Genomic DNA, 20,539 nt, shown 5'->3' on the forward strand with positions numbered 1-20,539 from the left:
GTATTTATAATGCACACAAATGTTATAAAATTTAATGTACTATATGGTGGAATCATGAAGATTTAGATTTGAGGTCAATGTCAAATACTGCAGTCAGGAGGGACAGTTCCATTTGATTGTCAGGGAATCAGGCCTGTGTTTGCCAGTGGTGAACATGTTCCTGGAACTTTGGGGTGAATCAGGATGGAAAACTGTTCTCTACAGTTAGAAGCACTTCTGATGGTTTGGTATGGGCATGGTGGTATAGGCAAGAGTTTATGAATTCTGTGTAATAGCTAATTAGTGTAAGTAAGTAAACCAGCACAGCCCCAGGGAAAGTGAGTGACGATGTAACTGACTCACATAAGTATCTGTACCCTTTAGAAGTCTTGGGCAATTTTTGTAGGAACATTTCCAGAATCTTAATATATGTGTTTTGGTGTGATTTTTAACAGTGTTTTGAGAGGTTCAACCAGTTAATCTAAGTTTGAACCGTGGCTGAGAGTAAATGCATAGGCTTTCAGCAGTGCTGCTTGCTATGGGATGAAGAAAGAATACTTTCAAAAAACACACAAGAAAGGCAGTGCATGAATTTTCATCAGACAGCAGCTCCACATTACACACTTTAACTGCCATATCACTCAGAAAAAAGCAGATTGCTGCCAACCTGTTGGCAGAGCTTTTCATCCATATGATGACTGTGTTTCTCCAAGTTATATTCATCATTTTTCACTGAAAATGGGTATCTTATGAAGCAGGTTGAAATTTGTCCCCCCTGCATTTTTTTATCTTCTAGCCATCATGGAAATGAGGACAATAGTTAAGACAATGGCTCCAGCAATTCCACCAATCGACATTCCCAGGATGTTTCCATGGACCTGCCTTGACTGACACCTCTCACCAGTGAAGAAGAAGGCTTGTCCCGATGGGCACCTGGGAAAACAAAGCACAGATTCAGTGGTTCTTGTCAGGAGCCTTGTCATGCCTTCACCCCAAGGTCCTCACATTCGCTATCCCAGATGAGCAGTTCCTGTTGGAGGGGTTCATGTCACAACATTCCCACTTTGTTAGGAGGCAATTTACACACCCTGGAAGCACCACAGAATGGGGCTACTTTGCTTTATGCAAAGAAACCTGCCCTCCTGGCTGCTGGTTGGATTCAGTAACTGTGATTAAGTATTTTGTTTCTACTATTCCTTGAAGATCTGGTGGCTTAGACCTCTGAGGTCTGTAGCTCTGAATACTTTTTAGCTGCATCACTTGAAGAAGCCAGGCCAAGGAGGGAGGAGGTCTGTGGTACCTGCAGCTTGCTTTTCCTTTCACATTCACACAGACTCCATCATTCTGACAAGGGTTTGGGTCACAGGGGTCTGACAGATAAGGCAGCTGGTCTTGAATGGGCTCCGTGTCCTGAGCTGCTCTCTTCTGCCTTTCGAGAACAAGGCCTTCCGTGAGGGCAGATTGCACATGTTCAACAGGAACTTCAGTGTTATTGAGGTGAATTATATCTTTAAAAAAAGGAGAAAGACATCAGAATCAGTGAATGATGCTACATGTAGAGTGCTTCACATCAGGGGCTCACAGGGTACTTTCTGGACCAGAGGGTGCTACTTGTCCATTTCCCCTTTACAGAGCTCTTGCTGTAACACAACAACTCCTGTGTATTTAAAGCACAAGATAGAAAATAATACTGAAATTACAGAAACTAATTAGGTGAATCTGTGATGTCCTGTGACTGTTCTATTTGGAAATAAACACAGTGCAGACAGCCTTTAGTACATTCCATGCTTAGAAATGGACATAGCTACTGGTTAGGGTGCTTAAAAGTGTCTAAGAAGTTCACATTCCAAACTCAGTGCCTCCTAAATCACAATCACTTTAATGAACCTCACCCACCTGACACTAGGACACAGAAATACTTTTTAAAGTTGATCCCCATTAGAAGAGATCTTGGAGACAGGTGTCAAGAGTTACCTGAATGTCTGAAAATAGAAGAATCACTTATTTTGTAAGAAGAATCAGGAAAGGAGTCCTTACCATTAAATTCTGCAAAAATAATCAGGTCATCATTTTTCAGGAAGCTTCTCCGTCTCATCTGGCTGTGGGATATGAAGTTACTCCACCCCCAGGCTACACTTCTGTAGCAGTTGCACGAAGCATCAAATCTTCCAGCAATTGATGGTTTATCCCATATTATAGTTCCACTATCTGCAAAGAGGAAATCAGAACCACAGAGTTGTGTAGCTCAAAGTATGACATGACTTTTTCCTGCATTACTGTGTTAAAGGGGATTGATGCTGTAAAATCAAGTTCAGGCCTGAAATTATCAACCAAATCCCAAAGGAACAAACACAGATTTCCTCCTCATTGTTACCAGCTAAGAGTTCCCTCCTGAGTAAGGACACTTCCCAACCAGTTTGTAAGTACCTATGGTTTAGAATTTAGCTGATTTTGGTCATTACTATGATTTTGTTAAACATATTAATATTTAGGGCTTAAAAGCTCCTCCTGAAAAAGTATGTACTTAACTTCCACGAGAAAAAGCAGAAAGGGTTGAAAATTCATGTGTAGTATTTTATTCTGTACCAAACTCAGTTTTGTCCTATTATTTCTATCATAGAATCACAGAAAAGTTTGGATTGGAAGGGACCTAAAAGATCATCTCATTCCAGTGCCCTGCCATAGGCAGGGGCACCTTCTACTAGACCAGGTTGCTCCAAGCCCCATCCAGCCTGGCCTTGAATCCTTTCAGGGATGGGGCATCTACAGCTTTTCTGCGCAGCCTGTACCAGTGCCCCACCATTCTTACATTTGTGATCCTCACATCCAGTGTCCCTTACATTCTCACAATAAAGAATTTCTTCCTAATATCCAGTCTAAACCTGCTCCCTTTCAGTTTGAAGACAATTCCCTTTTGTCCTGGCACTCCATGCTTTTGTAAATAGTCTGTCTCCATTTCTCTGGCAGGCTCCCTCCAGGTATTGGAAGGCCACAATTAGGTCCCCCTGATTGTTCAGCCTTCTCTTCTCCAGGCTGAACAATTTTGAATTAACATATCCGTAATAAAGGGTGAATGTTGTGCAAATAGACCGTGTAGGCTGAGGTTCACTGGGTATGTTGAAGTTGACTGAGCCTCCAAAATACAGTTTAACTTAAATTATTGTTTAGTGACAGAATACTGCACCCTGCTGTCATTCCATCAACCTGTGATCATATGTCACTTATGACAATGGGCAAACCACAGGTAGAATGGGAGTTGCCAGCTCTTGGGAAAAATCTATATTTAGAGTCAAGCTGAGATATTCCAGGGGTTGTTCATAATAACATCAACCTTATACATGTAACTTTTCGTGTTATACAATCTTCCACAGGCATGAATTCTGAGTCATACACAGGGAAGATGTACATGGGAAAGTGTCCCAAATTAGGAAATATGGCCAAAGTTTCTCAGATCTGAGTCCTACACTCAGTCCTCTTACTCAGATTCCTTGGCTGTCACTGTCAACATTCCTCCAGGCAGGCACCACTCACCTGAGCTAACATGGTCCTTGCTTGTGGTGAAGCTTTTGCTCGAGGACATCCTCTTTAGGACGTCAGGGTCCTGGTCCAGCACTGTGAGCGTGGCCTGGCGGTTCAGAGCTGGCCACTCCAGAACTGCATCGTTCTCTCCACTGCACAGGTGGAAGGCAATACGGGCATAGTCACTGTTTTGGTAGTTGGGCAACACGCTGATGCCAAATCCATAACCCTCAGGGCTGTAAAACCGGGGGCTTTCAATCACGCTGATGGAGGAGTTCTCCAGGATTTTGCTGAAGTTGCGAATGACCCACACAGCTGTGGGACAGGGCGTCTCTGTCAGAGTCACATCATCAATGGCAATCCCACCCGATGAAGAGCTGGGGTTGCCCTTCAGTCCTTGGAAGAGGTAACGGAACTTCTTCTGAGCGTTGAGGGTGACGTGGGCAATTTTCCAGCTGGAGTCACTGTCCGCTTTGGTAAAAAGAAAGAAAAACATTACCATCAATGTGATCAGAGATATTATGAAGCAACTTGCCCTTAGCCATCCATTCCAGCTGCACCTTTAGACAACTGGACCCCTCTCAGAGTCTTGAAGGCCAGAAATCTTAAGTTGATATTGTGACTATAATGTATCTACATTGTTTTGTCATTTAAATGCTTTGGACATGTTGTACAAGGAATTCTTCACACATTAGGGAATGACAGCCTCCAGTATAAAGGGCAGCAGCCTAAGTGCTAAGATTAAACGAGAAGATGGGAATCAATGACTCAAGGTATTCTCGACGCTTTCTCATGGATTTATCTTTCCCTGCAAACTGCTGCAGCCTGATGTAGGCAGGCTATGATCGGTCTTGTGTTTTGACAACATAAATCACATGCAGCTGCAGTGGCTAAGTTTGTCCTATTTAGCAAATCACCCAAAGTGGGAATCCAGTTCACATTTCCAAAACTGCATATGGTATTATATTTCCAATTATCTAAAAATCAGTCTGGGGTTCTTATTGACTGCAGAGGAGCACAGGTATTTTACACCTGAACAGCCCATTCTTGGATCATATAGCAGCCAGTGGAGACACAGTCAGTTGGTCTCCAGCATGGGTTAGGGTCCCATTCAATCACTGAGCGTAACATAATATTAGGAATGTTGTGACTTCTGCTGTGAAGCACCAAAATTTCATTATTACAACCCACAGGTTCTCTGCTAAATGTGCTCATGTAATACCAAAATTCTTAGCTGTATTGCAAGATAACTGGTAACTTTGGGAAATTTTTTTGGTTTCTGAGCCAGTCTTCTGCATTCATGAGCACAGTAAGATAAGTCTACCCAAACATTCATCTTATTTCCAGAATTACCTTGAAAGGTTTGAATTTTCCTCATCTTGCGAATGCTCCCAGTGCCATCATCCTCTTTAAGCCAGATGATCAGCTTGTCAGAAGCGCTTCCTGTGGTCCTATAGAAGAACTGGAGGCACTGCTGAGTCCTCTTTGGATAAAGGATTCGGGACTCTAGGATTGCCACCTCGTCTGCCTGGCCAGAGTTGGTGTTGAAGTACATGAAGTAGCCAGCATCTGGGAAGAAAGGGGAGTCTGTCTCTGCCTGTTTACACATTTCCTGCAAAGCTGCATGGTGTAAATTCATCATTTCATCTGCACTCTTTTAGTAAACAGAAGAGTAGTACTCAACATGAACAATAAAGGAAATGACATGTGACAACCATCCAAGACAGACGGGGACAAGAACAGGAGTAACAGTTCAGCATATATATGGAACTCACTGCTGTCAGCTCATGTCAGGTTTGCATTAGTTGGTCTAATTGGAATTTGGATTCTTCAGGAATATCAGAGATATATGAGGCAGAGAATTCAGTGTTGACCACAAGCAATTAGGTATATATGGGTTTTTTACTTGATTTATACTGAAGATAATCCAAAAATGAGATCTTAGAGGCCATGTGCCGTATTACCTTGCAAAGACTAAGATAATTTCTTATCAGCAATAAAGATAACAAACAAGGGTTGGACACTGTCCTGACCTTGAACATGCAGAAGGTCTTTTTTATAGGTTGCCCAAACACTTCAAAACTCAATGACTCACCATAAGAAAATTATTTAAGAATTCCTGCTCCTCTTTACTTTTGTTTTGAAGTGTCTACTTTTAACCTCATATTTACAAGGATTCACCATTTGCACACCTATCATATCTTGGTATGAAACTAAGTTGTCATGTCTTATCTGTATTGTGTTGCTTTTTCATTATTCAATTTAGTCAATGATTAAATTAATAAGTTAGTATTTTTAGCTGTTGTGTGAAAGTTCTATGGACTCTTGCCCAAGATAACATATCTGAGAATTACAGGATGGTTTGGGTTGGAGAGAACCTTAAAGATCATCTTGTTCCAACAGTTATAACTGCAGCTGCATAAAGACAGGGCAGCTTCCTGCAGGGTTAGTGAAGGGTCTGGAGCTGTTTATCAGGTTCTTTCTAATCAGTCAGGGGAATAATCTTCATTCCCTTTCACATGGTAGCAATGCTTTTAACTCATATCCACAGAAACGTTGCCAGAGATTACTCTATGCCATGTATGACACTTGACCATCAGTTAAAGTTATTTTTAGTGCATTAAATCCAAGTATGATCACTCTTGCTCCAAGTGAGAAGCAGGACTGTGAGCCTGTTGTTGCAATTGTTATAATAACAAATCCCCAAATGATCTAGACTCTACATCCTTTTCGATAAGAAAATCAAAGAAGGCAACATTAAGTACCTATGGCAAATAGAATATGGCCTTGGCAGACTTCAGCAGAGTCCCTAAATGTTAAGCTGTACTTTCCCCCCTTCAATTTAGCTGGCAACAAGTAAAAAACCCAGAATATCAAAACTGTCTGGAGAAAATAGGATCCATCTATGTTAGAAACTTAGAATTTGCCCCCACTTGAAATGATTGCAGAACCAGTTCTCAAAAATGTCAGAAATTCCTGATGGAGTCAATGACCCTTTGGAGGCATTAAAAGGAGAGACACTCCCTACTCATGCAATTCATTTCTACACTCTGGAGATCCTCAGAGGCACCCACCCCTCTCCATTAACTCTCCAAAAAACATTGATATTTATTTTCTACTGAGTTACTGGATGTTAAAACCTAAGTGCACATTAAGTGCCCAGTTCAGGCAGATTGGATTTTATGTGATAAACTCAAAAACTCAGTTAAATTATCTTTCCAATTACAATTGTACTGTATGGGGTGAGAAAAAGGAGAGAAATAATTAAGAATCAGCTGAGGGTCAGAAGCATGTATTTCTAGAAAATATCAGGTCGTTTTGAGTTATATTCTTGGGCTTGATCAATAACTACCAGCATTATAAAAGGTTGGATATCTGTTCTTTCCAGTGGGAGGGTCACTTGTGGGGAATAAACTAATCCTGAGCACAGAAAGCTGAAGAATAACAAAGCACAAGTGAATGTGCTTTAGGCCAGGAGTCCTTCCGCCTCTACTGAGGCAAAATTTACCATAGAAGTCACCTTTATCTTGGAATTGTGTAGTAGTTTATACCCCATCTAAACAATGACAAATTAGACACTTGCTTTTCGGAACTGCCTGTTGGGATTTAATCTTTATTCTCAGCTGTAAACTAGGACCCCGTGACAGTGACTGGGGCTCACTGCTCTATTTTTGAGAATGTCTTCCTTTGAAAAATGGTGAAATTACCATGTCAAAATAAAAAGTATCCCTGAACTCCTATCATAAAATCTTTGCAATTTTCTTCTACTTCCAGAACTAGAATTCCACAAGCTTAACTTTCCATTTGCAGTGCAAACACAACATTTATGAGTGGCTACAGGTGCTGTTTGATTCTTATCATGAGGAAATACAATTCTTACACAGACTTTGGAAGTTGCAGCAAATAGTTTTCCAGGTTATATTTAAAAGACCTCTAGTTAAGATTGTTCTTTGTCCTGTTTAATCTTGCTGGTGTGGACAACATTCCACTAAACTGAAAAAGTTAAGTGAGAGTGCGAATGCAAACAGTGCCCAGAGTCTTCAACAACTTCTCTGAACCCATCGCTGTAGTCAACCCTGGAGAAAACCCAGCTCAGGAAATGTTTTTTCCTTTCTTTTACCTCTACAGCGCCCAGAAAGTGTGTGGTCCTCCTGCCCCACCACACTGCCCTGTTGGTGGACCCAGTCTTGGTCATGGTTGGTGCCCTGGATCATACCACAGATGTTTTCAAGCTCGAAAGAACACTGGTCCAAAAAGGTGTGAGTTGAAGCTGAAAAATAACACACACATGGTCACCTCAGAGTAAGCTACTACTTCATTAAAATTACTGCTCTAATTTTGTGGGGCATTGTTAAGAGTAGTATAACTATCCTGTAAAGAAGACAACCCTCACATTAGCAGATGTGAGCCCAGTGACTCAAAAGAGGAAACATTTGATTTCTGAAGGGATTCCCTGGATAGACTTTGACCTCTTTGCAGAAGGTTAATAAGCCCCATGTGGCAGTGACAGATGGTGACTGTCTTTGTGCCTCTTTGCCAACCTCGGTGTATTTAATCATCCCTCAGCTGAGGTTATTGTTCTTCATGGCAGTGCTCTCATTGATGAACTTGAGCTCTGTCCTTCCACTCCAAGCAAAGTCCACCCAGTTACCTTGGGCTGGTTCAGCTGAATTTGCCTGCAAGATGATGCTTCTGCTGGCAGCACCGAGGGGACAATGACTTCTTGGTAACAACCGTGATCAGTGATAACATCTCCAACCAGCTCAGCAAACACTTAGACAGTGTGGGACTCTAGACTTAGCCCATCTCAGGTGCAAAATAATCTAATTAAGTCCAAATGTCAGTAAAAGGGGACAAAATGCAGTTGTATTCACCTCAAAAAAGCACAATAGGGCTGCTCACACACCACAGGCAGAACACAACCACAGGTCTTAACCCTGTGGAGTGTGAGAGAAAAAATGTGAATGGTTTGACTTTCCTTGACTAATTTTTACAAAAATAATGACAGTGAGAAGAGCAAAAAAGGAATGAAAAGGGAATAAACTGATTGTGTTTATCTGCACACCACAGGCCCCGTCCCATATCTCTTGAAGCACATTTGAGAAGAGTTTTTGTGAGTTTAGAGAGGTAAGGTAGGTGAACCACTGTGGCTGAAATATAACCAAAGAACCTGTTTTCCATGGTTAAATTCTGACTTACTGCAGTTGTACATGCGATTCAGTCTTTCCAGATCAATGGCACTGAGGTCTAGACGTTGTCCAATTATGTTATCAAATGCTGGTATCTTTGCTGTGATTGTGGGGACACTTGCATTTTTGTTAAATGAAAATGGTTGATAGTGCATCAATGATTCGTAGTCATAGGGGGTGTTCAGATCAGTGATGTAGGTGTCATCATACTTCGCAAAATTATGCTCTTTGCCTGGTAAAAGAACAGAAAAGTGCTTCCTTTTGAGGGAAAATGGAAAGGAAATAGCATTACCATGTCCCCTTGGATACAGTTTTCTAAGGCACAAATTATATACCCAAAAGCAATTACTTCACAAGAAAATATTAAAACTTAGCAAGACTTGTGTTTGTCATTTGGACAACAAAGCAGTGCCTTTGGATTGTAGTTCTGTGGTCTCACAGGTGACTTCAGTAAATTCAAAAATGAGTATCAGTGGGCTGTAAAGAATGGGATATATAGGAAGTTAGATTAGAATTAATAGGAATGGTTTAATAGTAATGGTCCTGAAGGATAAAGTTTAAGGATTAATGCACTCCATTCCAGAATCTGTGGATATTGATGCAACCATTTCCCAGGGTATTAGATCATATATGGAGACGGAGAGGCCATGAAACTCATAACAGAGACAAATATGACAGCCCTGAAGTGCCTTCAGTTTCTGTTCTTCTTTGAAATAAATAATGCCCTAGCAATCTCTGGGGGAAAAAGAAAGATATTTTTACCCTAGATTTACAATCTTGATATGATATTTCTATTGAAATGGCTTTTGGAAACATGTGTCTCATGGTATCTTGGTGAAGTAATTTGTCCTTAGAGAAAGCTTTTCATTATGAAGGTGTCTGCTAGGGCAAAGAGAGGGAGCCATTTCACATGCTTTGGTATAGAAGTAAAAAGAGCTTGCCAGCACTTACAATTGCAAATAATGTTTTCAGAATATTTGGCATTCTTTTTCAAAGACAAAACAGCACATGACTGTGTTGGTGGGTAATTACACTTTCTCTGCTTAACCACTGCCCTCCCCTTCTGCAAATCACAAAGGTCTTCAGTTCAAGGCTTGAGATTATATAAGGGCTTGGAATTGTTTTCTTACAGAGACTTGAATTGCACTTTTTATCGAAAATAAAAAAATCCCCACCTCTTCTAGTCACTCCTTTTCAAATAAATCATTGTTATGTAATACAGAATCAGATCTCACAGGGCACAACAGGAAAAACTGCCTAGGGATCGGGGGACTGTGAAGAGTTTGCTGAAATTCATAAAGCTCCTGAATGTGGTGATACTAAACCTGAATAAATAAGAGTTCTTGATAAACAAGAACCTGCAGAAACACACTGGGGTAGGAGAGAGCAGGACAGAGCCCTATTTCATATTTTCCATCTGATCTAATAACTTAAGGTGTTTTTTTCATGTGCAAAGTGAATATTTTCAGTTTCAGGAAAGCCTGAATCTCTGAATATAAAAACCCTTCAAATTTTGAAAGGATCTTTGCCTACAGAAGAGCTACCTCAAAACTCACCATCTAAATAAGCTTACAATTTGCATTAGATGGTAAAAGAAAACAGATTCAGAAAGGGGGATTAATTTGTTTAAAGTAGGAGAGCAGAGCAGTCCAAGAGCCAAGGGGAAATAAAAGTCCTGATTTGCAAGCAGAGCCTCTCTTGTGGCCTGTAAAAATGTCTGGGTTTGACCAGAGAAGTTGCACCAAAATTTCCTAGTTTACAGTGGTTTCAGGTGTGGCCCACTGTTTCTAAAATTCTGTCTTTAGGAAGGTCTTTAAATCTAGAAGTGAAAATGGGATATTGATAAATCTACACTTTGCAAAATCTACCTTGAATGTTAAAACCCACCTGCAATAATTTCATCCCACCAGATATTCACATAGTCATCCCGGTCCATCCTTGACTGCTCGTGGTAAAATCCTAAAGCGTGCAGGATCTCATGCTCCACAATTGCTCTGTAGTCACATCCTGACCCAATTGAGAGGTTCTGTCCAGTCTGCAGGTCCCCCACCATGGACCAACACCTGAGAAAGAGGGAGAGCTTACTCTCTGTTCAGTAGTCTTCTTCTCTGTATTTAACTTTTCAATCTGCTCACTGGATTTAGAGTAAGATTGTATAAGTTCTTAACATGAAAGGAGTCACGTAAATCATTATTTAGATGCTGACCATGTGCCTTGATACCCTAAAAATACTCTATCTTGAAAGCAGACTAACCCTCTGAAACTATCACTTCATTACTTATCCTCTGTGTCAGAGGAGCTCACCCTGCATTTTTGAAAGCCACAGAAGTTTTCTTGTGCATCAGCTGCCATTTGGCCAAGAAACATAAAACATAAAATGTACACGGAAACAGTAAATTCATCAAAACAGGCTGAGTGTTTTTGCAATAACTTAGGGTAGAGAAAAGACCTAAGAGTATTTAGAACAGCAACATTTGGTCCTTTTTAACAGCAACCATGCTTTGTATTGGCCAGAGATGTGAAAATACATTTCCAGTATTAAGATCTTCAACCCTGACTTGTCAAAAAATCATGGTGCTTGTAAACTTATAGGAGAAGTGTCATAGGACACTCAAGGAAGAGCTGAAGGCAGAAACATGAACTTCTGGGAAAGCTAGAAATATTCACAGCTGATAAAGTGAGAAGATTTTTGTGCTTTTTTACATTTTCTTTCAAAATATTCTTAGCTGTAGGAAATAAATCCTTTCAGTTCTTGAAAACTTGAATCTCTGTACATAAAACTCTTTCAGACTTTGAGAGACCTTTCATTAAAGAAGAACTATGTCAAAACAATAGAAATATTACAACAGATTGTCCTTTTTTTTTTTGTCTGTCTTTCAAATATTTCCAGACTTAAATTCTAGCTATTCCCATTCCCATTCTTGGTAAGTTAAAAGGATGTATATGGGAGTCGTCGTCAAAACGGAAAACAACCTCAGATGGAAAAGTGGAAGTAGCTGATGAAAACCCAGAGATGCTGGGATTCACCTCCAGAGCTCATCCTCTAAATACCAATCAGCAGAAGGAGCAGCTGCTTGCAAGCTCTTTATCTAAGAATGTAAGATGAGTTGTTTTCCTGGTGGTCTCTTTTTCTCTGCTGATAGCAAATCTTTGGACTGCTGGCATCAGATGGAATGAGTACCCAGCTGATTGTACACGGCAAAACTAAACAGAAATTGATATTACCCTCACCCATCTTGTTTGCTAAAGAAAATGTAGGCTCTTTCTCCTTCATATGGCTTGAAATCAATGCAGGACTTCAGGCGGAACATTTCAAACGCCTGGAGAATGACTCCTTTAGCATTCAGGTCTGGAAAGCAAGGACAGAACTTTTAATACATTGCAGTTTGTTCACCTTGGAGAAGTAATATATGTACAAATACACACATGAACCAAACAAAAATGATTGAAAAGCAAAATTATTGACTAAATTGTGGTTTGCTATGTTAGCTATAGAAGAAAAAAAAGTAATTTTGATATAAGCAAGACGACAATAAGTAGTTACTAGTGAATTTTAACATTTTTAATTTGAAACAGTTCTGAAAAAAGCAAATTTTTTTATTACAGTGACTGCAATACACATAATGATTGGAGATAAAATCTGAACAAAGTGTCTTCATTACCTAGGTCATCACCCAGAATATAGGGAATGGGAAACTTCCACCTGTAGGTCTCATTTCTTAAGGCATTTCGCTGATTTTTCTGAAAAGGGAATTAACAGCTGGTGATGCATCTACTGTAGGGAGATAAGCTGATTTGTAGTAAAAATACAATTAGGACAAGCAACACAAAGCTTTTAATTACTTACAGGGAGCAAGATATCACCCTGAAAGAGGTCCAGTCCAGCAGCTGAAATGCAATTTAATCAAAGATAGTGTCAATGAATTTCAAATGTATTTCATTTCATAAACCACATTGAACCTGCTTACACAAAGTTAATGTCCTTGGGCATCTACAGAAAATAAATAAGGACCAGCCTCTATACACTGAGATATAGGTAATAACAAAAGTAACAGCAGTTTCTAGTTTCTGCTCAATATTTACTTTTTGGCAATGTCTGCCTTTGTGGTGGCACCACAATCCATGGTCACCTTTGATGAGCTCTTCTTGCTCTCAGGCAGTGACAAGAGTTGCACAATGAGACAGTGATCAATAAACATCCAAGTTGCTTTCCATGTTTGCAAAATCATATAGAGATGGGCAGAAAATGCAGTTGGGACTGCAGAGTCCTTTCAAATCATACAGTGTTTTTCTGCCTTAGCACCATGGGTCTGTCCAAACTTCAGAAACAAAAGATATCTGCATCCCTTGTTTGCACAGAGTTGCAGTCCTGGAAATATTCAGGTGTCACAGAGAGAGGAAGGTAATTCTGACCTCACTTGATTTTAATTCTCTTGTTACCATGAGCTACCTGACCATCGGTCTCCTTTACAATACTGAAAATTCAGCATTATGTTCACAATTCTTCAGGCCTCATGAGAATTTAGGCGTGAACTCACCCAAGTTGATTTGGGGAATGTCTTTGAATATTTCACCAGCTCCAGCGTCTGCAAGACAGTCAAAACATAAAGTGTTTGGATGTGGTGGCTCACAGCAAGTAGAAGGAAATGCTTCAAAACTCAAACCAGCTCACACAGCACTTACCAGCTTCACCTGAGAGGTGTCCCACCTGGAGAGAATAGAATACAACCAGTATAAGGAATGAGATGCCTCTGGACTGAGAGGAGCCTGTAGAAATCAGGTTTTACTTACAGAGACTGGAGAACCATAGACAGAACACAGCAGAAATGTCAGGCAGAGTGGGAAGATGCTGGAGCCCATTTTTGCAGTGGGAACAGAAGTTGGTCCCTCTCATCTCTGGCAATATATAGAGCATGTTGCTGAGCTTTCCATGGAGCATCAGCCAACCAGCATCAGACTTTCCACCTTTGAAACATTATTATAACAGTTAGATTTTCTCCTGGATGGCACTTGATGGCATTGCTCTTATCAGCCACCTAAGTTCACTTGGAGGATCATTGCAGAGAGGAATGTGGTAACTTTATGTCTTCAGTGCAGCTAGTAAAAGACCCACCCAAACTTCACATAATGCCTTCTTCATCTGGCCCAAAGTTCCTGACTCTTTCCCCTGCATTTGTTATCTGTCAGCATTATGATTTTGACTGCACAGGAGAAAAGCCATACCTTTAAGCAGAATTATTCCAGGTTTATAGCACTCCAGTGCCATTAGAATTGGCCCAGTGCTGCTTTCAATTAATAATTACATTCCATTGTAAAGATTAGAAGTAAGTGAGATATGATTATGAATGCCCTGACAATGTTTTTTTCCCAGCTGATCCCATCCCAGAACTGATGCTCCATGCACAACCTGCCACTCTCTGTCTCCAGAAGTGGTTGCTTATAGCAGTAATCCTTGGCTTTCCAAGATTCCACAAAGTCTTGTCCTATGCCTTGCTATTTCCTTTGTCAGGGACATGGATCAGGAATGGCTCTATAAATCTCTAGTTTGCTGTGCATCAGTATTCCCACAGCTCCCATGTGCCCTGGAGCACCTGAGTGCCTTTAGCTTAGGAATCCTGCTCCTTGATTTCACCTCTAGAATTACAAGTCATGGAAGTGAGGATGTTCACCTCTATGTTCAGCAATAAGATAGGAAAGGGCTTTGTGCCATGACACTACTACCCATAGCACAAGACAGAGAGCTTGAGTTAAGTACGTTTTGAGTAGGAATTGGACCTGTCCTAGAAAGGAGTCAGTCCTTCAACCTAAGCAACATATTTTTTTCTAAACAAATCAAAGTAGGAAGCTATTCATGAGAGATAACATTACAGAGGAAAAAGTACAGAGATTTTTTTTTTGTTTGGAGAAGAAGGGCCCCAGAGCATTATTCTTTCACCTAACGTAAATGAATGTTCTTCAACACTTTCTTTTAGGAATTATTGTTTCTGACATCTAAGCTGAACAGGACATACTACTAGTAAAATAAGCAAGTCTCAAGATACATTATGTCAAGGCTGTTTTCACAGGCGAGCAAAGAGAGTCAAAACACAGCATCAAGGCCATATTTCCAGATGCTTGGCGGTGGATGTGAGAAAGGAAGCAAAGAATTAAAGGAAAAGCAAAGCTGTCTGAAAAACACTTGGGTTTTAGTACCCTTAACTTTAACTCAAAGACTTAAAGAGGATGTCTAAAGATAAGTCATTCTGACAGCATATATTTGTTTTCATAGATATGTATATAGGGGGTCTCTTGGATGCCTGTTAGGCACCGGACTAGGCTCTAAGGTTTCCCTGGAGCCTTCTTGTCTCCAGGCTGAACAGCCCCAGCTCTTAGCCTGTTTCCATAGTAGAGGGGCTCCAGCACCAGTTTCATTTTGTCCTCCCTGGAGGGCAGTGCAAGCACATTATTCCATTGGCTGCAGTTCTGTAAAAGACTTGATGATGGGAAAAGCTGTTGCTCTTCCACTCTGGATAGTACAGCAGGTGTCTTTTGGTGTCTTACACTGCATGAAGTGCCCAAAATGTCTGTGCATCAGTATGCCCACAGCCAAGGGCAGATCCACTCTAGATTCCTGGACACAGGCACTACCTGGTGTCACTAAATGCAGATAAAACCTTTCATTAAGCTGCTTGCACTGGTTTTAACTCCACTGTAACACAGATAAACTCAGAGACAGAAATGTGGCTGAAATTTATGTCCTTTGTAAAAGCAAGAATGAAAACTAATGCCTCCTGAGCTGGAAAAACTGTCATATCAAAGTGGCACCAATGACATTTTTAATAAAAAAAATTACCCATCCAGGTTCCCAATTTTTAGTTAAGTCTGTTTCCCTTTGCAGGGCTTGAAATCAACACAAGACTAAACTTGTCAAATGCCTCCAGGTTAACAACTTCAGCACTCAGATCTGAAATACACAGCAGAGGATAACAACAGTGGCTGCTCTGTTTTTAAAGAATTATAAATATCTATAATTCTAGGTAGAAAGAATGAAGAAGTGTACATTAAAAATAGGAGCATATATTAAAAAAAAAATCTGCCTGGATGAATGAGCAGGTGGCTGTTAGTAAAATTCCCTGACTGGAGTAATTTTGGCAAAGGTCATAGAGAGATAATCTTTTGTTAGATAAACTGATAGTGCTGAGACAAATAAGCAGGCTTTTAGACATCCAGGGCATTGTTCAGGTACCACTGGAAAATTTTATTCCATATTATGTAATCTGAAATGTTTTCAACTTTGAACTCAGTGCCAGTAAAAAGAGATACAGGACAGATACATATGATTTTAAAAGAAATTTGCTATTTATTTTTCCTCCTGTATTATTCAAAATTCAAAATAGTGTCTAAAATCAGATGGCAAAAAGGATAATGTTCTGAACTACTTTACTTACAAAATATTTGCATATCCTGTCAGCCTGTACTGAGCTGGGACAGGTAGGAAGAGACAACACAAAAAGGGTAGAGCAGAACAAAATGAATGTTTTTCAGATTAGGATTATCTGACTGGCTCACTCACCTCACTGCCCTGGCAAAACCCAATCTTTGTGACCATCATCAGTGACCAAGGGGCAGAAGAACCCAGGTCCTGAAGCCGGATCCTGATCAAAAAGGGATCAATCTCCACCGGAGAAAAACATCTCCCCTGGTTGCGTCACCCAACACAGCCCCCCTGAACCAACATTCAAATAATCAAGAGTGACACTGGCCCCGAGTAAGGGGATACCCAGCACATTTACATCCCTGCACCTGCCCTGCTCCCCACAGCAGCACCACCAAAATCCCCCCCAGCAGAAGCAGCAGCCGCAGCTCTATAAAGCTCCTCTTGCCATCGCTGACACTCCACCAACAGCAGCCACTGCCCTGCCTCAGCCTCTGCTGCCACAGCCCCCTTGGCCAGCACAGCTCTGCTCCCCTGCTCACAGCATGGAAACTTGTCGCTCTCCACAGAAATCTAATGGCACCTCATCTGAGGTCATAATTGTGGCCATCACCACCCTGGAGACATTTGCTGGCATGTGGATAAATGCTTTCATCATTTGTGTGCTTTGCATTGGCTGGATCAAAAAGAAAACCTTGAACTCAAATGAGAAAATCTTGCTGCTTCTCAGCTGCTCTAGGATTTCCCATTTGTGCTTCACAGGGGTATATTACTTCCTTTCAGCAATTTATCCAAGTCACGTTTATGTTTACCCCATACTTCAACTACTTTCATTTTGTACAATCTTTTTCAGTTGTTCCAACTTGTGGGTTTCAGCCTGTCTTTGTGGTTTTTATTGCATAAAAATTACCAACTTCAGGAACAAGTTCTTCATCTACCTGAAAGTAAAAATTGACAGGATGGTGCCATGGCTCCTGTTGGGGTCAGGGCTTTCAGCCTTGGCTATGGGAATCATTATCTATGACACCACTAACACTATGCAGATAAACAATGTAACTTTCATCTGCCTCGGAAATTTTTGGAAAGAAAATGTCACAATGGAGAAGCATTTTTTCTCTTTCTTTCTCATTGGCTTTGGATATGCTGCTTCATTCATGGCAGTCCTCTTTTCTGCTCTTTTCCTGCTCTTTTCTCTCTGGAGACACAAAAGCAAGATGCAGACAAACTCCATGAAGGACCTCAGCATGGAAGCCCACATCAGAGCCATGAAATCGATTCTCTCCTTCTTAGTGATGTACAGCATCAACTTTGTATGTTTGATCTTGACAATAATTTATAGCATGAAGAATGACAATAGCACAACACATCTTATATCCATATATCTGTGTGCTTTTCCAGGTGTTCATTCCCTTATTCTGATTTTCAGCAATCCCAAGCTGGAAAAGGCACTGCTAAAGACTCTCTCCAGTGTGAAGTGCAAGTTTTTCAAGAAGTAGGGACTGTGATAAAAGCAGGAGCCCATGCAAAATCTTGATTTTTCACTGTAGAAACTAGTTATTTTATTTCAAATACAGCTGTCCATGCATTGTAGACGATACTGATGTTCACTCTTCAACATCTCAGTTTAGAAAATGTCATTAAAATTTTTTCAGCTAAATTATTGTGAGTTAAAGACATTATGATTGTAATTAGATTTAGCTAAATCTTTGAGACATATTTCTGGTATTAAAAAAGTCATTTAGCTTTGATTGTAGGAATGATGCCTGTGTGTTGAAGGGATTAATGTGGGCATGAGAGTCGGATGGTGGGGTGATGGATTATCATGCACAGGCCCTTTACCTCTGTCTGAGCCCAGTGGAAGAGGGACCGATGCTAATTAAATGTTCAGCCCCTGCCCAACACTCACAGCCTTTGCAATCTGCACCCTTGGTAGCCCGCATTTCCATATCAGCTGGCTGCCCACCACCGTTTACCATGGCAGCAATAGGGTACTTGGACTGCAGCCTCACCTGCACTTCCCCCAAAAGGATAGATTTGGCACTTGAAATCCTCCCTGGCAGAGGATGAGAACATGACTCCCACTGTGCAGGACAACAGGATTGCTTCGCTGTCCTCCCCAAAGCAGGGAACACCTCTTTGCTAAGATTTCCTCTTCCAACTGTGTCTGACCATACCCTGGTGAAATTCTGTTTATAGGCCTTACTGATGGTAAAGTTGAGCCCAATGAATTACCCATTGCTCTTTTTTTTTTCTTCTTTTTTTTTTTTTTTTTTTACATATTTAGAGATATTCCAGTGAGTATATTTTTTAGTGGCAATTCCAAATTTGTATTTCTACAATAAAATCCATTATTTGTAAATCTGTGACTCTGAAAGTTCTTAGTGAACTTTACAAGATTTACATGTTCAATTTGTGGAAGTCAGAAATTAAGCCTGAGCTGCACCCAGGCCCTTTGATCTCTGAGGACCAGCAAGGGGTTTCTTTACTGCCAAATGTCTATGCTCTTAATGGAGCAGAAAATGACGCAACACTGGTACACAAACTGGCTGCAAATAAAAGAATGACAATACTCCAAACTTGCCACAAATATATTGGTATTTACTGAATGAAATCGCTGCAATAAATAGATTGATCTCTCTTTTGATTTACCTTTCTTCCCGCAGTGGCTCTGTGCTGTGTGATATATTATGGGCTGTATCACTGTCTGGCAGGGGCTGATAGCTCTGTGTGAACATGCTGACCCCTGTCACTCACCAGAGGTGGTCACTGCTGCAAAAACAACGAGGCAGGAATGGCCCCAGGGAGCCCAGGGGGTGCAGAGCCCCCTTCCCACGCCAGCCCTGCGTGTCCTCTGTGCCCCACTGCCTGCAAGGACAGGATTCCCTGCTCTGTGTGACTGCTCTCCTGGCCACTTGCACTTGGTGATGGGTTTGCCTTCTCTCAGTGCACTCTGGCTCAGTGAAATCCCCAGGAATGTGGTTTTGTGCAAGGTGCAGCACAGAATGAGGCCACAGCCTCATCTCACAGAGACCCACAGGCAGATGTATGGGGTGCCTGGGCCAGGTGCTGCAGCTGGGGGTATGTGGGGTCTCAATCACTTGAGGTCAAGGCTGTGCCCTGCTGGGAAAAAGCAGTGCTTGACCTCCCAATGGACCCAGCAAGGGACACTCCTCAGCCCAACAGCAACACTCATGACTCCTGAGGGAAAAGATAGTTTAACAAAGGACAAAAACACATCCCAGCAGTGAGGACTGAGGAATATCGAGAGACACAGTCCTGAAGAACAGGGCTAAGGAAGGGAGGGGAGAGGTTGCTCCATGTGCTGGAGAAAGAATTGCCCTGCAGCCTGTGAAGAGGACCATGGTGAGGCAGCTGTGCCCTGCAGCCTACAGAGGTCAGTGCTGGAAAGGAGATCCACCTGCAGCCCCAGGAGAACCCCAGAGCACAATAGGTGGGGTGGGTGTCTCCTGCAGGATTGCAGCCCAAGGGAGGGTCCAACACTAGAGCAGGGGAAGAGTGCCAGGGAAGATTGGAGGAGACTTGCTATGAACTGACTGCAACCCCCATTCCCCATCCCTCTGCAATGATGTCGGGGAAAGATGTAGAGAAGCTGGGAAAGAGGTGTCAAACTGATCAGAGGAAGAAGGGGAAGGTGGACGCATCAGGTTCTAATTTTCTGTTTTTTTCTTATCAACCTACAATATTTTCAACAGTCAGTAAATTACTGGATTTTTTTCCTGTCAAGACACCTTTGTCCATGTGAGTAACTGCTGAATGATTTCCCTGCCTTTATATCCATCAATCCATGTGCTTTTCCATCTTGTTTTCCACCCCTACCCCACCTGTGAGAGTGAAGGAGTAGCTGAGTGGGGATCTGACAGCTGCCCAAGGTCAACCCATCACAGCAGGTGAAACATGAAAGAGTCCCAGTATATACAGAGCAGAAGCTGAATTGGTCACTTCTATTACCAGCTCAGGTCCAGAGACAGATCATAAGCATTTCCTCTGGACACAAGTCCCTAGTGAAAGGCCTTGAAAGGACAAGAACAACCACACCTCCCTTCTTTCCCTTCTACTGCTCAAGACAGTCTCAACCACTTTCACAGGAAAGCCCTGGAAGATCCATATTATTCCCTACATTCAGTGCAATATAATCCCTCACAACCTCACATGACACAAGACTCAGCAGGCAGAACCAGCACCTTGCGTGGGTTACATCACAAAACACCACAGCCCCAAGCAAACCACATTGCAGATCCCTTCTTCCAGTTCTGAGAAATCCTGGAGAATGTCACACCCAGCACAGAATCCCTGTCCTCTGCACCAGCCCTGCTCAGCTGGCACTGGAGGGGACAGGGTGTCCATCAGCACAGCCCCATTGCACAGCCCATGGGGACAGATGCAGAATGGGCCCAGCCTGGAGAAGCTGACACATGAG

The 20,539-nt window shown here is 41.6% G+C and overlaps 2 protein-coding genes across 2 annotated transcripts; one reads left to right on the plus strand and one right to left on the minus strand.

The window, feature by feature from the left end:
- Positions 1 to 8: 8 nt before the first annotated feature.
- Positions 9 to 13,827, minus strand: MEP1A (meprin A subunit alpha). The gene is made up of 13 exons (XM_066180328.1): positions 13,801 to 13,827; positions 13,226 to 13,313; positions 12,535 to 12,575; positions 12,350 to 12,428; positions 11,919 to 12,036; positions 10,575 to 10,750; positions 8,698 to 8,919; positions 7,619 to 7,768; positions 4,852 to 5,067; positions 3,511 to 3,969; positions 2,017 to 2,187; positions 1,280 to 1,487; positions 9 to 912 (listed from the first exon to the last, which is right to left on the minus strand). The coding sequence occupies exons 1-13, from the start codon at positions 13,825 to 13,827 to the stop codon at positions 765 to 767; spliced, it is 2,103 nt and encodes a 700-aa protein (XP_066036425.1). The 3' UTR covers positions 9 to 764.
- Positions 13,828 to 16,646: 2,819 nt separating this feature from the next.
- Positions 16,647 to 17,597, plus strand: LOC136287879 (taste receptor type 2 member 9-like). Its single transcript, XM_066180574.1, has one exon. The coding sequence runs from the start codon at positions 16,647 to 16,649 to the stop codon at positions 17,595 to 17,597; it is 951 nt and encodes a 316-aa protein (XP_066036671.1).
- The last annotated feature ends 2,942 nt before the right edge of the window (positions 17,598 to 20,539 follow it).

This window comes from Chamaea fasciata, unplaced genomic scaffold (genome assembly GCF_029207755.1).
Source record: "Chamaea fasciata isolate MVZ Bird 193981 ecotype frontalis unplaced genomic scaffold, bChaFas1.0.hap1 SCAF_3, whole genome shotgun sequence".
In the NCBI taxonomy this organism is placed as follows: domain Eukaryota; kingdom Metazoa; phylum Chordata; class Aves; order Passeriformes; family Sylviidae; genus Chamaea; species Chamaea fasciata.

Bases quoted from the DNA above. Each gene is read 5' to 3' on its own strand.
- MEP1A (XM_066180328.1), bottom strand. From the start codon at position 13,827: ATGAAGAAGGCATTATGTGAAGTTTGG. The intron at 12,576-13,225 runs GTGAGTTCACGC...ATTGCATTTCAG, and splicing joins CATTCCCCAAATCAACTTGG to CTGCTGGACTGGACCTCTTT. The intron at 3,970-4,851 runs GTAATTCTGGAA...TTTTTACCAAAG, and splicing joins GAAAATTCAAACCTTTCAAG to CGGACAGTGACTCCAGCTGG.
- LOC136287879 (XM_066180574.1), top strand. From the start codon at position 16,647: ATGGAAACTTGTCGCTCTCCACAGAAATCTAATGGCACCTCATCTGAG.